We start from the raw sequence: 13,241 nt of genomic DNA, 5'->3' as shown, positions 1-13,241 counted from the left end.
GGAAACACGGGGATGGTCCGAGGTGGTGCGTGTGTTACCACTTTTGACTGTAAAAACAGGCACCAATAATATCCTCTAGGTATTTTGAGTTTCACAAAACTAGCCAGAGTAAAATAAGATCCCATATACTTAATAGGCTACATTACAAAATAATGAGTAATTGCAGTGAAAGCTCAGTTAGATTTAATCACTGTAACTTGGGCCTATAAATCAAAAACTGAAAATATAATGTATCCCAACACAAAATTAGGCTAGCCTTTTTTTTCTCAATTTTTGAAAGGCCTACATCTCAGTAGCACACACATACACCAAATCTGGTTTGGATTGCGCAGAAACCTCCCCAGTTTTTTATATCCAAAGCTCCACCCCAAAATAAGTTTGCCATGAACTCCCTCTATGAGTCCTACACTGCTAGTATGAGAGGGAGATGCAGAGTGAAACGGGATCCTATTCCATTCACAATTAATTCATTTATATGTTGGAATATGCATTACCAAAATATAAGGCAGGCGTTTCACACCTCATAGCAGGTTAATTATTGTCTTGCGATTCGACGCACAAAAGAGATGGGCACTGGACGGCGATTTTCAGCAATTTCAGTCAACTCAATCCTGCGAAATCCAGGTTATTGCGCCCGTTTCGTTGTAATTGCAGTTGTTTTTATCCAGCTGTGCGCAACGTTTAACTTAGAAACAGAAAACCGGATTGTCTACTCTGGACCTAAGGGGTCTTTTTTCGGTTATTCCGTGGATTTTTTCTACAATAATGCATCTAGGTGAGTGCGCATTAATCTTACCACTCAGTGTTGTTTTAGGAAAATGTCACCACAATATACACAATTCCTTTCACTTCAAAAGTGATTTAAATTATTCCGTAATATTTGATATTCTTGTCATTCAATGTAGTCTAATTTCACCCATGGTCTACACGACATTGTATCATGTTATTGGCCTATATGCTACCACTGGGGCCTAGCCTACTATTTCGATTTGAATAACGGTTAATAGGGAACCCGCAATGGACAAGCGCAGGTTGATTCTTATTGTCATGAATCTTGCCCTGGAGGCAGAACTGAGAGATTCCTGCTAGATAGGCCAGCTGCAAAGTATAAATGTTCTATGTCGGAAAAAATAATAAAAGCAAAAATTGAATTTTTGGTGTTAATTAAAGGTTAGGGTTAGGCATCAGGGTTGCCAGTGTGGTTAAGGTTACGGTTAAGGTTAGGTTTAAAATCAGATTGTATGACTTTGTGGCTGTGCCAGCTAGTGACTACTCTGCAGAGCTGCCTCCAGAGCTTCAGATTCATGACAATAAATGCCAACCCGCTTACTCTCATGGGGTGATATCTTCTTCAATGGAAGCTCCACTCGAAAAAATGATAGTTTTATTAGTCCATTCCAAAATGTTTTGCATGTAAGCAGTCAAGTTTTGAAGATATCGAACTTTCAAGAAGCAAATTGTCATCGGCCACATCATCATGTTAAGTAGGCTATTTTCCATTAGATTATTTCGTGGCATATTCCAGACAGACATATTCAGCATTTTTGCGGATTTGGATCAAATAAAGTGAAAATGTAAATCATTGGATGAATAGGGATTCCATGGACTTTGAATATCCCCCCGTCCCTTTCTGGAATTGTATTACTGTATATACAAAAATAGAAATGCAACAATTTCAAAGATTTTACTGAGTTTCAGTTGTTATAAGGAAATCAGTCAATTGAAATAAATTAATTAGGCCCTAATCTATGGATTTTACATGACTGGGAACACAGATATGTACCTGTTGGTCACAGATACCTTAAAAAAAAGGTAGGGGCGTGGATCAGAAAACAAGTCAATATCTGGTGTGACCACTATTTGCCTCAAGCAGCGCAACACATCTCCTTGGCATAGAGTTGATCAGGCTGTTGATTGTGGCCTGTGGAAGGTTGTCCCACTCCTCTTCAATGGCTGTGTGAAGTTGCTGGATATGGGCGGGAACTGGAACACGCTGTTGTGCACATTGATCCAGAGCATTCCAAACTTGCTCAATGGGTGACATGTCTGGTGAGTACACAGGCCATGGAAAGAACTGGGCTATTTTCAGTTTTGAGGAATTGTGTACAGATCCTTGCGACATGGAGCCGTGCATTATCACTCTGAAACATGAGTTGATGGCAGCGGATGAATGGCAAGACAATGGGCCTCAGGATCCCGTCACAGCATCTCTATGCATTCAAATTGCAATAGATAAAATGCAATTGTGTTCGTTGTCCATAGCTTATGCCTGCCCATACCATAACTGCACCGCCACCATGGGGCTCTCTGTTTACAACCTTGACATCAACAAACCACTCGCCATACATGTGGTCTGCGGTTGTGAGGATGGTTGGATGTACTGCCAAATTCTCTAAAACGACATTGAAGGCGGCTTATGGTAGAGAAATTAACATTCAATTCTTTGGCAACAGCTCAGGTGGACTTTCCTGCAGTCAGCATGCCAATTGAACGATCCTTCAAATATCTGTGGCATTGTGGTGTGTGACAACACTGCACATTTTCTTGACCCCAGCACAAGGTGCACCTGTGTAATGATCATGCTGTTGAATCAGCTTCTTGATATGCCACACCTGTTGCCCAAATTTTGAGAGAAATTAGCTTTTTGTGCATATGGAAAATGTTTGGGATCCTTTTCTGAGCTCATGAGATATGGGACCAACACTTTACACTATTCACTTTTCTCAAATTTATGGATTCATGGGTGCTATTAGCCTACAGTAGAAGGGAAAGTCTCATGCAGGCCTAGTTTACGATGGGATAACTCTAGAGATGTAACTTTAACATAATCGTTAGGCTTATAATGTCAGGGGTTAGGTTACAATGCTAATTTTGCTAATAGATAATAAGGACGACCCATTTACTCAAATCTGAGGGTCACCATTGACATCGGGGCTGAGCTGATCGATGTTTAAAAACAATTTTAGAGGCTAGGCCTATATCAACTCCCCTGTCACAGCTTTCCTTCTACTGTCCTCAGAGGCAGAGTTTTTTTGATTCCATTGACTTAATAAATGTCCCCGTTTTCTGACACCAGCAGTCTTACTCCGTTGGGGGGGAGGGACAGATGTGTGTTGTGGAGTCATTACCAAGATGTTGATTCAGTCCAATTGTATGAGTCAGCTCTTTTTCCCTGGTGCTTTATTTAGCTTGTCAGGACAGGACAACGGTAGCCTTTGTGCTGAAATAAACTAAATCATTGAATAGCTATCTATTTTTATTGTTTTGATTTCACAAACTTGATCATATGACTGTTGATTGCTCCTGCCATGATTTGGGTCATATTAGTCAAGTTGGAGGAGGTGGAAAACAGTTGATGTCACAGGGAGACAAATAGAGTGACATGCCTTTTTTTCTCACTTGCCTGAAAAGGCTCTCCTCAATTTCATTGCATGCCTGCCGCAAGTTAAATTGTGTTGTCCCATACAGGCGGTTGCCAGAGTTTGCTGTTTTTCAGCATGCCAAAGTTGTTTATGTGCCTCAGCGACATCCACGGTGTGAGTCAATGACCCTAATTAACACAGAACCCCCAGTGTTTTGGTACAGAGGGTGTCTGGCAATAATATGTGCTCAGCAGCAGCTTTAGAATGGTTCTGTTGAATAAGCTGCAATGTTAATGCAGTGTTTCCCCTACGTTAAAGTGTGGTGTTCGTTCTCGTCATTTATTCCATTTCCACAGACTGTTGCCATTTGACCCTTAATAGCCCAATGCTCCATTGAAATGTGTTCCGTGTTTAGCCTCCTTGGTGGAATAATATCTGAATTCATTAAATGTAGGACATGTAGCCTGCACTTCGTCTTTTGGATTGTGGAGAGATGTTTGAGCTCACTGGAAGTAGACCAGACCAGAATGTCCCACTATATACAGTATATATACATTGCTCAAAAAAATAAAGGGAACACTAAAATAACACATCCTAGATCTGAATGAATGAAAAATTCTTATTAAATAGTTTTTTCTTTACATAGTTGAATGTGCTTACAACAAAATCACACAAAAATTATCAATGGAAATCAAATTTATCAACCCATGGAGGTCTGGATTTGGAGTCACACTCAAAATTAAAGTGGAAAACCACACTACAGGCTGATCCAACTTTGATGTAATGTCCTTAAAACAAGTCAAAATGAGGCTCAGTAGTGTGTGTGGCCTCCACGTGCCTGTATGACCTCCCTACAACGCCTGGGCATGCTCCTGATGAGGTGGCGGATGGTCTCCTGAGGGATCTCCTCCCAGACCTGGACTAAAGCATCCGCCAACTCCTGGACAGTCTGTGGTGCAACGTGGCGTTGGTGGATGGAGCGAGACATGATGTCCCAGATGTGCTCAATTGGATTCAGGTCTGGGGAATGGGTGGGCCAGTCCATAGCATCAATGCCTTCCTCTTGCAGGAACTGCTGACACACTCCAGCCACATGAGGTCTAGCATTGTCTTGCATTAGGAGGAACCCAGGGCCAACCGCACCAGCATATGGTCTCACAAGGGGTCTGAGGATCTCATCTCGGTACCTAATGGCAGTCAGGCTACCTCTGGCGAGCACATGGAAGAAATACCACCCCACACCAAAGAAATGCCACCCCACACCATGACTGACCCACCGCCAAACCGGTCATGCTGGAGGATGTTGCAGGCAGCAGAACGTTCTCCACGGAGTCTCCAGACTCTGTCACGTCTGTCACATGTGCTCAGTGTGAACCTGCTTTCATCTGTGAAGAGCACAGGGCGCCAGTGGCAAATTTGCCAATCTTGGTGTTCTCTGACAAATGCCAAACGTCCTGCACGGTGTTGGGCTGTAAGCACAATCCCCACCTGTGGATGTTGGGCCCTCATACCACCCTCATGGAGTCTGTTTCTGACCGTTTGAGCAGACACATGCACATTTGTGGCCTGCTGGAGGTCATTTTGCAGGGCTCTGGCAGTGCTCCTCCTGCACCTCCTTGCACAAAGGCGGAGGTAGCGGTCCTGCTGCTGGGTTGTTGCCCTCCTACGGGCTCCTCCACATCTCCTGATGTACTGGCCTGTCTCCTGGTAGTGCCTCCATGCTCTGGACACTACGCTGACAGACACAGCAAACCTTCTTGCCACAGCTCGCATTGATGTGCCATCCTGGATGAGCTGCACTACCTGAGCCACTTGTGTGGGTTGTAGACTCCGTATCATGCTACCACTAGAGTGAAAGCACTGCCAGCATTCAAAAGTGACCAAAACATCAGCCAGGAAGCATAGGAACTGAGAAGTGGTCTGTGGTCACCACCTGCAGAACCACTCCTTTATTGGGGGTGTCTTGCTAATTGCCTATAATTTCCACCTGTTGTCTATTCCATTTGCACAACAGCATGTGAAATGTATTGTCAATCAGTGTTGCTTCCTAAGTGGACAGTTTAATTTCACAGAAGTGTGATTGACTTGGAGTTACATTGTGTTGTTTAAGTGTTCCCTTTATTTTTTGGAGCAGTGTATATATATATCTCCCCTACCCCAAAACCCCTTCCTCCCTCTATCAGTCCAGTAGAGCTGATGAAGCTAAGAACTAGCCTTATTTATGATCTGTTTACTGAGACAGCTATTGGGGAACGTTATGACAGACTGATGGTGATGATGAGGATGATAAGGTACCTGTAAAATGAGAAAGGGCCTATATTCATAAAGCATCTCATAGTAGGTGTGCTGATCTAGGATCAGTTTAGCCTTAAATCATAGATAGATCATAGTTCATTAATTAATTCCATACATCCGCCGATGTCACCAAGTGCTGAACAGAATCCTAGCCTAAAACCCTGAACAGCAACCAATGCAGATGTAGAAGCACAGTGGCTAGGAAAAACTCCCTAGAAAGGCAGGAACCTAGGAAGAAACATAGAGAGGAACCAGGCTCTGAGGGGTGGCCAGTCCTCTTCTGGCTGTGCCGGGTGGAGATTATAACAGTACATGGCCAAGATGTTCAACCGTTCATAGATGACTAGCAGGGTCAGATAATAATAATCACAGTGGTTGTAGAGGGTACAACTGGTCAGCACCTCAGGAGTAAATGTTTGTTGGCTTTTCATAGCCGATACCTCAGAGTTAGAGACTGCAGGTGCGGTAGAGAGAGAGAGTCCAAAACACCAGGTTTGGGACAAGGTAGCACATCCGGTGTACAGGTCAGGGTTCCATAGCCGCAGGCAGAACAGTTGAAACTGGGGACAGCAAGGAGTCATCAGGCCAGGTAGTCCTGGGGCATGGTCCTAAGGCTTGGGTCCTCCGAGAGAAAGAGAGAGAGAAGGAGAAAGAGAAAGAGAGAAAAAGAGAGAGAGAATTAGAGAGAGCATACTTAAATTCATGCAAGACACCGGAAAAGACAGGATAAATACTCCAGATAACAGACGACCCTAGCCCACGACACAAACTATTGCAGCATAAATACTCGAGGTTGAGACAGGAGGGGTCTGGAGACACTGTGGCCCCGTCCGACGATACCCCCAGACAGGGCCAAACAGGCAGGATATAACCCCACCCACTTTACCAAAGCATAGCTCCCACACCACTAGAGGGATATCTTCAACCAACTTACTACCGTGAGACACAGCCGAGTATAGCTCACGAAGATCTCCCCCACGGCACGAACCCGAGGGGGGCGCCAACCCAGACAGGAAGATCACGTCAGTGAGTCAACCCACTCAAGTGTCTCACCCCTCCTAGGGATGGCACGAAAGAGCACCAATAAGCCAGTGACTCAGCCCCCGTGATAGTGTTAGAGGCAGAGAATCCCAGTGGAGAGAGGGAAACCATCCAGGCAGAGACAGTAAGGGCAGTTCATCGTTCCAGTGCCTTTCCGTTCACCTTCACACCCCTGGGCCAGACTACACTTAATCATAGGACCTTTCATAAAGACTTAAAGGTCGAGACCGAGTCTGCATCTCTCACACGGATAGGCAGACCATTCCAAGTCTGCGTCTTGTGACCGTAGCGTACGTGTAGGTATGTACGGCAGGACCAAATGGGAAAGATAGGTAGGAGCAAGCCCATGTAATGCTTTGTAGGTTAGCAGTAAAACCTTGAAATTAGCCCTAGCCTTAACAGGAAGCCAGTGTAGAGAGGCTAGCACTGGAGTAATATGATCACATGTTTTGGTTCTAGTCAGGATTCTAGCAGCCGTGTTTAGCACTAACTGAAGTTTATTTAGTGCTTTATCCTGGTAGCCGGAAAGTAGAGCATTGCAGTAGTCTAATCTAGAAGTTACAAAAGGATGGATTCATTTTTCTGCATCATTTTTGGACAGAAAGTTTCAGATTTTTGCAATGTTACGAAAATTGAAAAAAGCTGTCCTTGAAATATTCTTGAAATGTTCGTCAAAAGAGAGATCAGGGTCCAGAGTAACGCCGAGATTCTTCACAGTTTTATTTGAGACGGCTGTACAACCAACAGAAGATCTCTTTGTTTATTGGGACCTTGAACTAGCATCTCTGTTTTGTTCATGTTTAAAATATAAAAAATGTACGCAATCCACTTCCTTATGTCTGAAACACAGGCTTCCAGGGAGGGCAATTTTGGGGCTTCACCATGATTCATCGAAATGTACAGCCGTATATTGTCCGCATAGCAGTGAAAGTTAACATTATGTTTCCGAATGACATCACCAAGAGGTAAATACAGTATATAGTGAAAACAATAGTGGTCCTAAAACGGAACCTTTGAGGAACACCAAAATGTACATTTGATTTGTCAGAGGACAAACCATTCACAGAAACAAACGGATAGATTTTCGACAGATAAGATCTAAACCAGGCCAGAACTTGTCCGTGTAGACCAATTTGAGTTTCCAATCTCTCCAAAAGAATGTGGTGATCGATGGCATCAAAAGCAGCACTAAGGTCTAGGAGCACGAGGACAGATGCAGAGCCTTGGTCTGACGCCATTAAAAGTCAATTTACCACTTTCACGAGTGCAGTCTCAATGCTATGATGGGGTCTAAAACCAGACTGAAGCGTTTCGTATACATTGTTTGTCTTCAGGAAGGCAGTAGGTTGCTGCGCAACAGCTTTTTCAAAATGTTTTGAGAGGAATGGGAGATTCGATATTGGCCGATAGTTTTCTATATTTTTGTATCGGGGACATGATCCTAGATTAGCTGTCCTAAAATGAAAAACTTTGCAAATGCAGCCCTGAACTGCCTTTTGAGTGAGACAAGATCACATATGTTAAAGGATCCATGAAGGGAGGGAAGTATATGTGGCCAAATCATTGCTCAAATCAGTTAAAAACAACAACCGAAGATGAATTGATCAAAAGTACTCATTGCTTCGTGTACTCCCATTATTTTTGGCCGACCGTGCACTAATACTGTGTTTTGCCTTCTGTTTTTATTCTACAGTTTCAGTATTCTGATTGGTGCTCCCAAAGCTAACACCAGCCAAACGAACATCATCGAAGGTGGATCTGTGTACTTGTGTCCCTGGAGCCAGGACCAATCGGATTGCAGTGTTGTCAATTTTGACAATGAAGGTAAGGTACCTGGCTGAATAACCTGGTGGAATGAGTTGGTGTGAATGTGTGGAAAAGCAGCTCATCAATGTTTCTTCCTTGTATGATGAGTTTCCCCATTCCCCATTTTGAAATCCAAGATGGCGTAGCAGTCAGGCGTCTTTTGTCTTCGTCTTGTCATGTCCCGTGTAAATATATATATTTTTTTCTTCGCATATATTACTTAAAAAATATATTTTTCTTGACCCCAACTTAAACATACTCTCCTGCAACCCGCCTCACCCAATGTGGTATGGATCTGCTATTTTCTTTACTTCAGAACCGGAACCCCCAACAGAAAGCTAGCCAGCTAACTAGCTACTAGCTAGTAGTCAGCTAGCCACTGCTAGCGGTCATCAGCTAACCTTCAGCCCAGACAACTCCTGCCAGTCTGCACAACGCGATTCAACCCAGAGCGTATAGGGCTCCTTATTCTCCATATCCCCGGATTCCTACCGCAAGCTCTGGACCTCTTCACCTGGATCATCGCAGCTAGCTAGCTGCTATCTGATTTGCTTCTCCTGGCTAACCTCTCTGTCCCGAAGCAAGCACCAATTAGTCTGGAGATAGCCTATGCTAGGCCCATCTCCCGGCTAGCTGAAGAGGTCCATCAGCCACTCCTTGGGCTACAACACCTATTTTGCCAATTGGACTGTACCCTTTTTATTGCCGATACGGAACCCCACCGATCCATCACGACTGGACTACCAACGTAATCCGCCCGAGGGGTTTTTTCAACTGGCTCCCCCGTCACGACATCCCCTGAATGCCCATCTGCTAGCCTGCTAGCTGCGGTCCGCTATCTGTCCAGAGCACTCCGTACTGCTAGCTGAAGTAGTCCATCAGCCATTTTTGGGGGGGCTACTATACCTATTTTGCCAATTGGCCTGGACCCTTTTACTGCACGGAACCCTGCTGATCCATCACGACTGATCGCCCGACGTAACCGCACGAAAGGGATACAACTGACTTCTTCCGTCGCGACGTCCCTATAAGGCCCTTCTGCTAGCCTGCTAGCCCCGGCCTGCTAGCTGTCTGAATCACCGTGTCTCCAGCTCACCCAGCTACTCACTGGACCCAATGATCACTCGGCTACGCATGCCTCTCCCTAATGTCAATATGCCTTATTTCACTGTAGAGCCTCTAGCCCTGCCAAATATGCCTTAGCTAACCCTTTAGTTCCACCTCCCACACATGCGGTGACCTCATCTGGTTCAAATTATGTTTCTAGAGACAATATTTCTATCATCGTCACTCAATGCATAGGTTTACCTCCACTGTATTCACATCCTACCATATCTTTGTCTGTACATTATGCCTTGAATCTATTGTACCGTGCCCAGAAACCTGTTCCTTTTACTCTCTGTTCCGAACGTACTAGACAACCAGTTCTTATAGCCTTTAGCCGTACCCTTATCATACTCCTCCTCTGTTCCTCTGGTGATGTAGAGATTAATCCAGGCCCTGCAGTGCCTAGCTCCACTCCCATTCCCAAGGCCCTCTCATTTGTTGACTTCTGTAACCGTAAAAGCCTTGGTTTCATGCATGTTAACATAAGAAGCCTCCTCCCTAAGATTGTTTTATTCACTGCTTTAGCACACTCTGCCAACCCGGATGCCCTAGCCGTGTCTGAATCCTGGCTTGGGAAGACCACCAAAAACCCTGAAATTTCCATCCCTAACTATAACACTTTCTGACAAGATAGAACCTTCCCAGAAACAAGCCTCTCACCGTTGCCGTTTGCTATAGACTACCTTCTGTCCCCAGCTGTGCATCCTCACCAACCTGCCCTCCAAATACACCTCTGCTATCTTCAACCAGGATCTCAGTGATCACTGCCTCATTGCCTGCGTCCGTAATGTGTCTGGGGTCAAACGACCACCCCTCATCATTGTCAAACGCTCCATAAAACACTTCAGCGAGCAGGCCTTTCTAATCGACCTGGTCCGGGTATCTTGGAAGGATATCGACCTCATTTCGACAGTAGAGGATGCCTGGTTATTCTTTAAAAGTGATTTCCTCACCATCTTAAATAAGCATGCCCCATTCAAAAAATGTAGAACCAGGAACAGATATGGCCCTTGGTTCACTCCAGACCTGACTGCCCTTGACCAGCACAAAAACATCCTGTGGCGTACTGCATTAGCATCGAATAGCCCACGTGATATGAAACTTTTCAGGTACGTTAGGAACTAATATACACAGGCAGTTAAGAACGCAAAGGCTAGCTTTTTCAAACCGAAATTTGCATCCCGTAGCACAAACTCCCAAAAGTTCTGGGACACTATAAAGTCCATGGAGAATAAGAGCACCTCCTCCCAGCTTCCCACTGCACTGAGGCTAGGAAACACTGTCACCACCAATAAATCCGTGATAATCGAGAATTTCAATAAGCATTTTTCTACGGCTGGCCATGCTTTCGACCTGGCTACCCCTACCCTGATCAACAGCCCTGCACCCCCCACAGCAACTTGCACAAGCCTCCTCCATTTCTCTTTCACCCAAATCCAGATAGCTGATGTTCTAAAAGAGCTGGAAAATCTGGACCCCTACAAATCAGTCGGGCTAGACAATCTGTACCCTCTCTTTCTAAAATGATCTGCAGAAAAATTGTTGCAGCCCCTATTACTAGCCTGTTCAACCTCTCTTTTGTGTCATCTGAGATCCCCAAAGATTGGAAAGCTGCTGCGGTCATCCCCCTCTTCAAAGGGGGAAACATTCTAGACCCAAACTGCTACAGACCTATAACTATCATACCCTGCCTTTCTAAGGTCTTCGAAAGCCAAGTTAACAAACAGATCACCGATCATTTCAAATCCCACCGTACTTTCTCCGCTATGCAATCTGGTTTCCGACCTGGTCATGGGTGCACCTGAGCCACGCTCAAGGTCCTAAACGATATCATCACTGTCATCGATAAGAGACAATACTGTGCAGTTGTATTCATCACCCTGGCCAAGGCTTTTGACTCTGTCAATCACCACATTCTTATCAGCAGATACAACAGCCTTGGTTTCTCGAATGACTGCCTCGCCTGGTTCACCAACTACTTCTCAGACAGAGTTCAGTGTGTCACATCGGAGGGCCAGTTGTCCGGACCTCTGGCAGTCTCTATTGGGGTGCCACAGGGTTAAATTCTCGGGCCAACTTTTTTCTCTGTATATCAATGATGTCGCTCTTGCTGCTGGTGATTCTCTGATCCACCTATACACATATGACACAATTTTGTATACTTCTGGCCCTTCTTTTGACACTGTGTTAACAAACCTCTAGACGGGCTTCAATGCCATACAACTCTCCTTCCGTGGCCAATGCTCTTCAACCAATCACTGACCACACCTGCCCGCCCGTCCAGCATCACTACTCTGGACGGTTCGGACTTAGAATATGTGGACAACTACAAATACCTAGGTGTCTGGCTAGACTGTAAACTCTCCTTGCAGACTCACATTGGTCCAAGATGGCGTAGCAGTAGGACGTATTGTCGTGTTGTGTCCCTTGTATATATCGTTTGTTTTCGTTTTTTTTTTTCTTCACATATCTTTAAAACTTTTTGCTGAACCTCAACTTCTTCTAAATACTCTCCTGCAACCCGCCTCACCCAACGTAGCTATTTTTCCTAAAGTATTTATATTTACTTCGGACCTTGGAACCCCTCAACTGAAGCTAGCCAACGAACTACCGGCTTCAGCAAAACATTGCTAGCGGTCTTCAGCTAACCGGTCATCAGCTAACCTTTAGCTCGGAAAGCTCTCGCCAGTTCGAACAACGCAACTCTAACCAGAGCATAACGGACCTATTTATTATTTTATTTTATTTTTCATCCCCGGATTCCCATCGCAAACGGAACATTTTGAGCTCCTGGGCTACAATATCCAGACCCACGACCGGTCCATCGATGTCACTGCATGAAGAGGAATAAACAGATACCCCCATCGCGACGTCCCCAAAGGCTAACTCTCTAGCCCTTGCTATCTCCTTGCTTGCAAATTCGGCCTGCTAACTGCTAGCTTGTTTAGCCCGGTCCGCTAACTGCTACCGTGTTTAGCACCGTCTACTAACTGTTAGCTTGTTAGCACAGGCCTGCTAACCGTCTGAATCGCAGCGTCCCAAACACTCACTGAACCCATATTTACTTTCTATCCCTTTTCGATTTTTAATTTATTTATACCTTCCGGTAACCTGCCTCACCCAATGTGATACGGAACCGCTATTATCTTTACATTTTTAGAACACACTCAAGAACCTCCAGAAGCTAACCAGCTAACTGGCTACAAGCTATTTGGTCATTGTTAGTTTTCTAACCTGGATAACACTCGCCAGTCCAGCTTCCCTGCCCCATCCACCGCTACCCCTTGGACACTGATCACTTGGCTACATAGCTGATGCATGCTGGACTGTCCATTAATCACGGTAATCCATTCTGCTTGTTTATGTTTTATCTGTCGGCCCCAGCCGCACTAGGCTCTGTGTGTAGTTAATCCGACCCTCTCTGCCTAATCAATTGCCATTCTACCTGCTGTTGTTGTGCTAGCTGAATAGCTGTTGTCTCACCTACTGTTTTAGCTAGCTCTCCCAATTCAACACCTGTGATTACTGTATGCCTCGCTGTATGTCTTTCTCAAATGTCAATATGCCTTGTATACTGTTGTGCAGGTTAGTTATCATTGTTTTAGTTTACAATGGAGCCCCTAGTTCCAC

The 13,241-nt window shown here is 44.9% G+C and overlaps 1 protein-coding gene across 1 annotated transcript in view; it reads left to right on the top strand.

Moving 5' to 3' along the window:
- The first annotated feature begins 393 nt into the window (after positions 1-393).
- LOC110528502 (integrin alpha-5) overlaps positions 394-13,241 on the top strand; it is a 70,156-nt gene continuing 57,308 nt past the window's right edge. The window contains exons 1-2 of the mRNA XM_021610605.2: positions 394-775; positions 8,392-8,522. Coding sequence (XP_021466280.2) covers positions 567-775; positions 8,392-8,522 — 340 coding nt within the window. The 5' untranslated portion in view covers positions 394-566. The remainder of the gene's footprint in view (positions 776-8,391; positions 8,523-13,241) is intronic.

The sequence above is a fragment of the Oncorhynchus mykiss genome, chromosome 7 (genome assembly GCF_013265735.2).
Source record: "Oncorhynchus mykiss isolate Arlee chromosome 7, USDA_OmykA_1.1, whole genome shotgun sequence".
Classification (NCBI taxonomy): domain Eukaryota; kingdom Metazoa; phylum Chordata; class Actinopteri; order Salmoniformes; family Salmonidae; genus Oncorhynchus; species Oncorhynchus mykiss.
The sequence above is the reverse complement of the archived record's forward strand: the minus strand, read 5'-3'. Positions and strand labels throughout refer to the sequence as shown.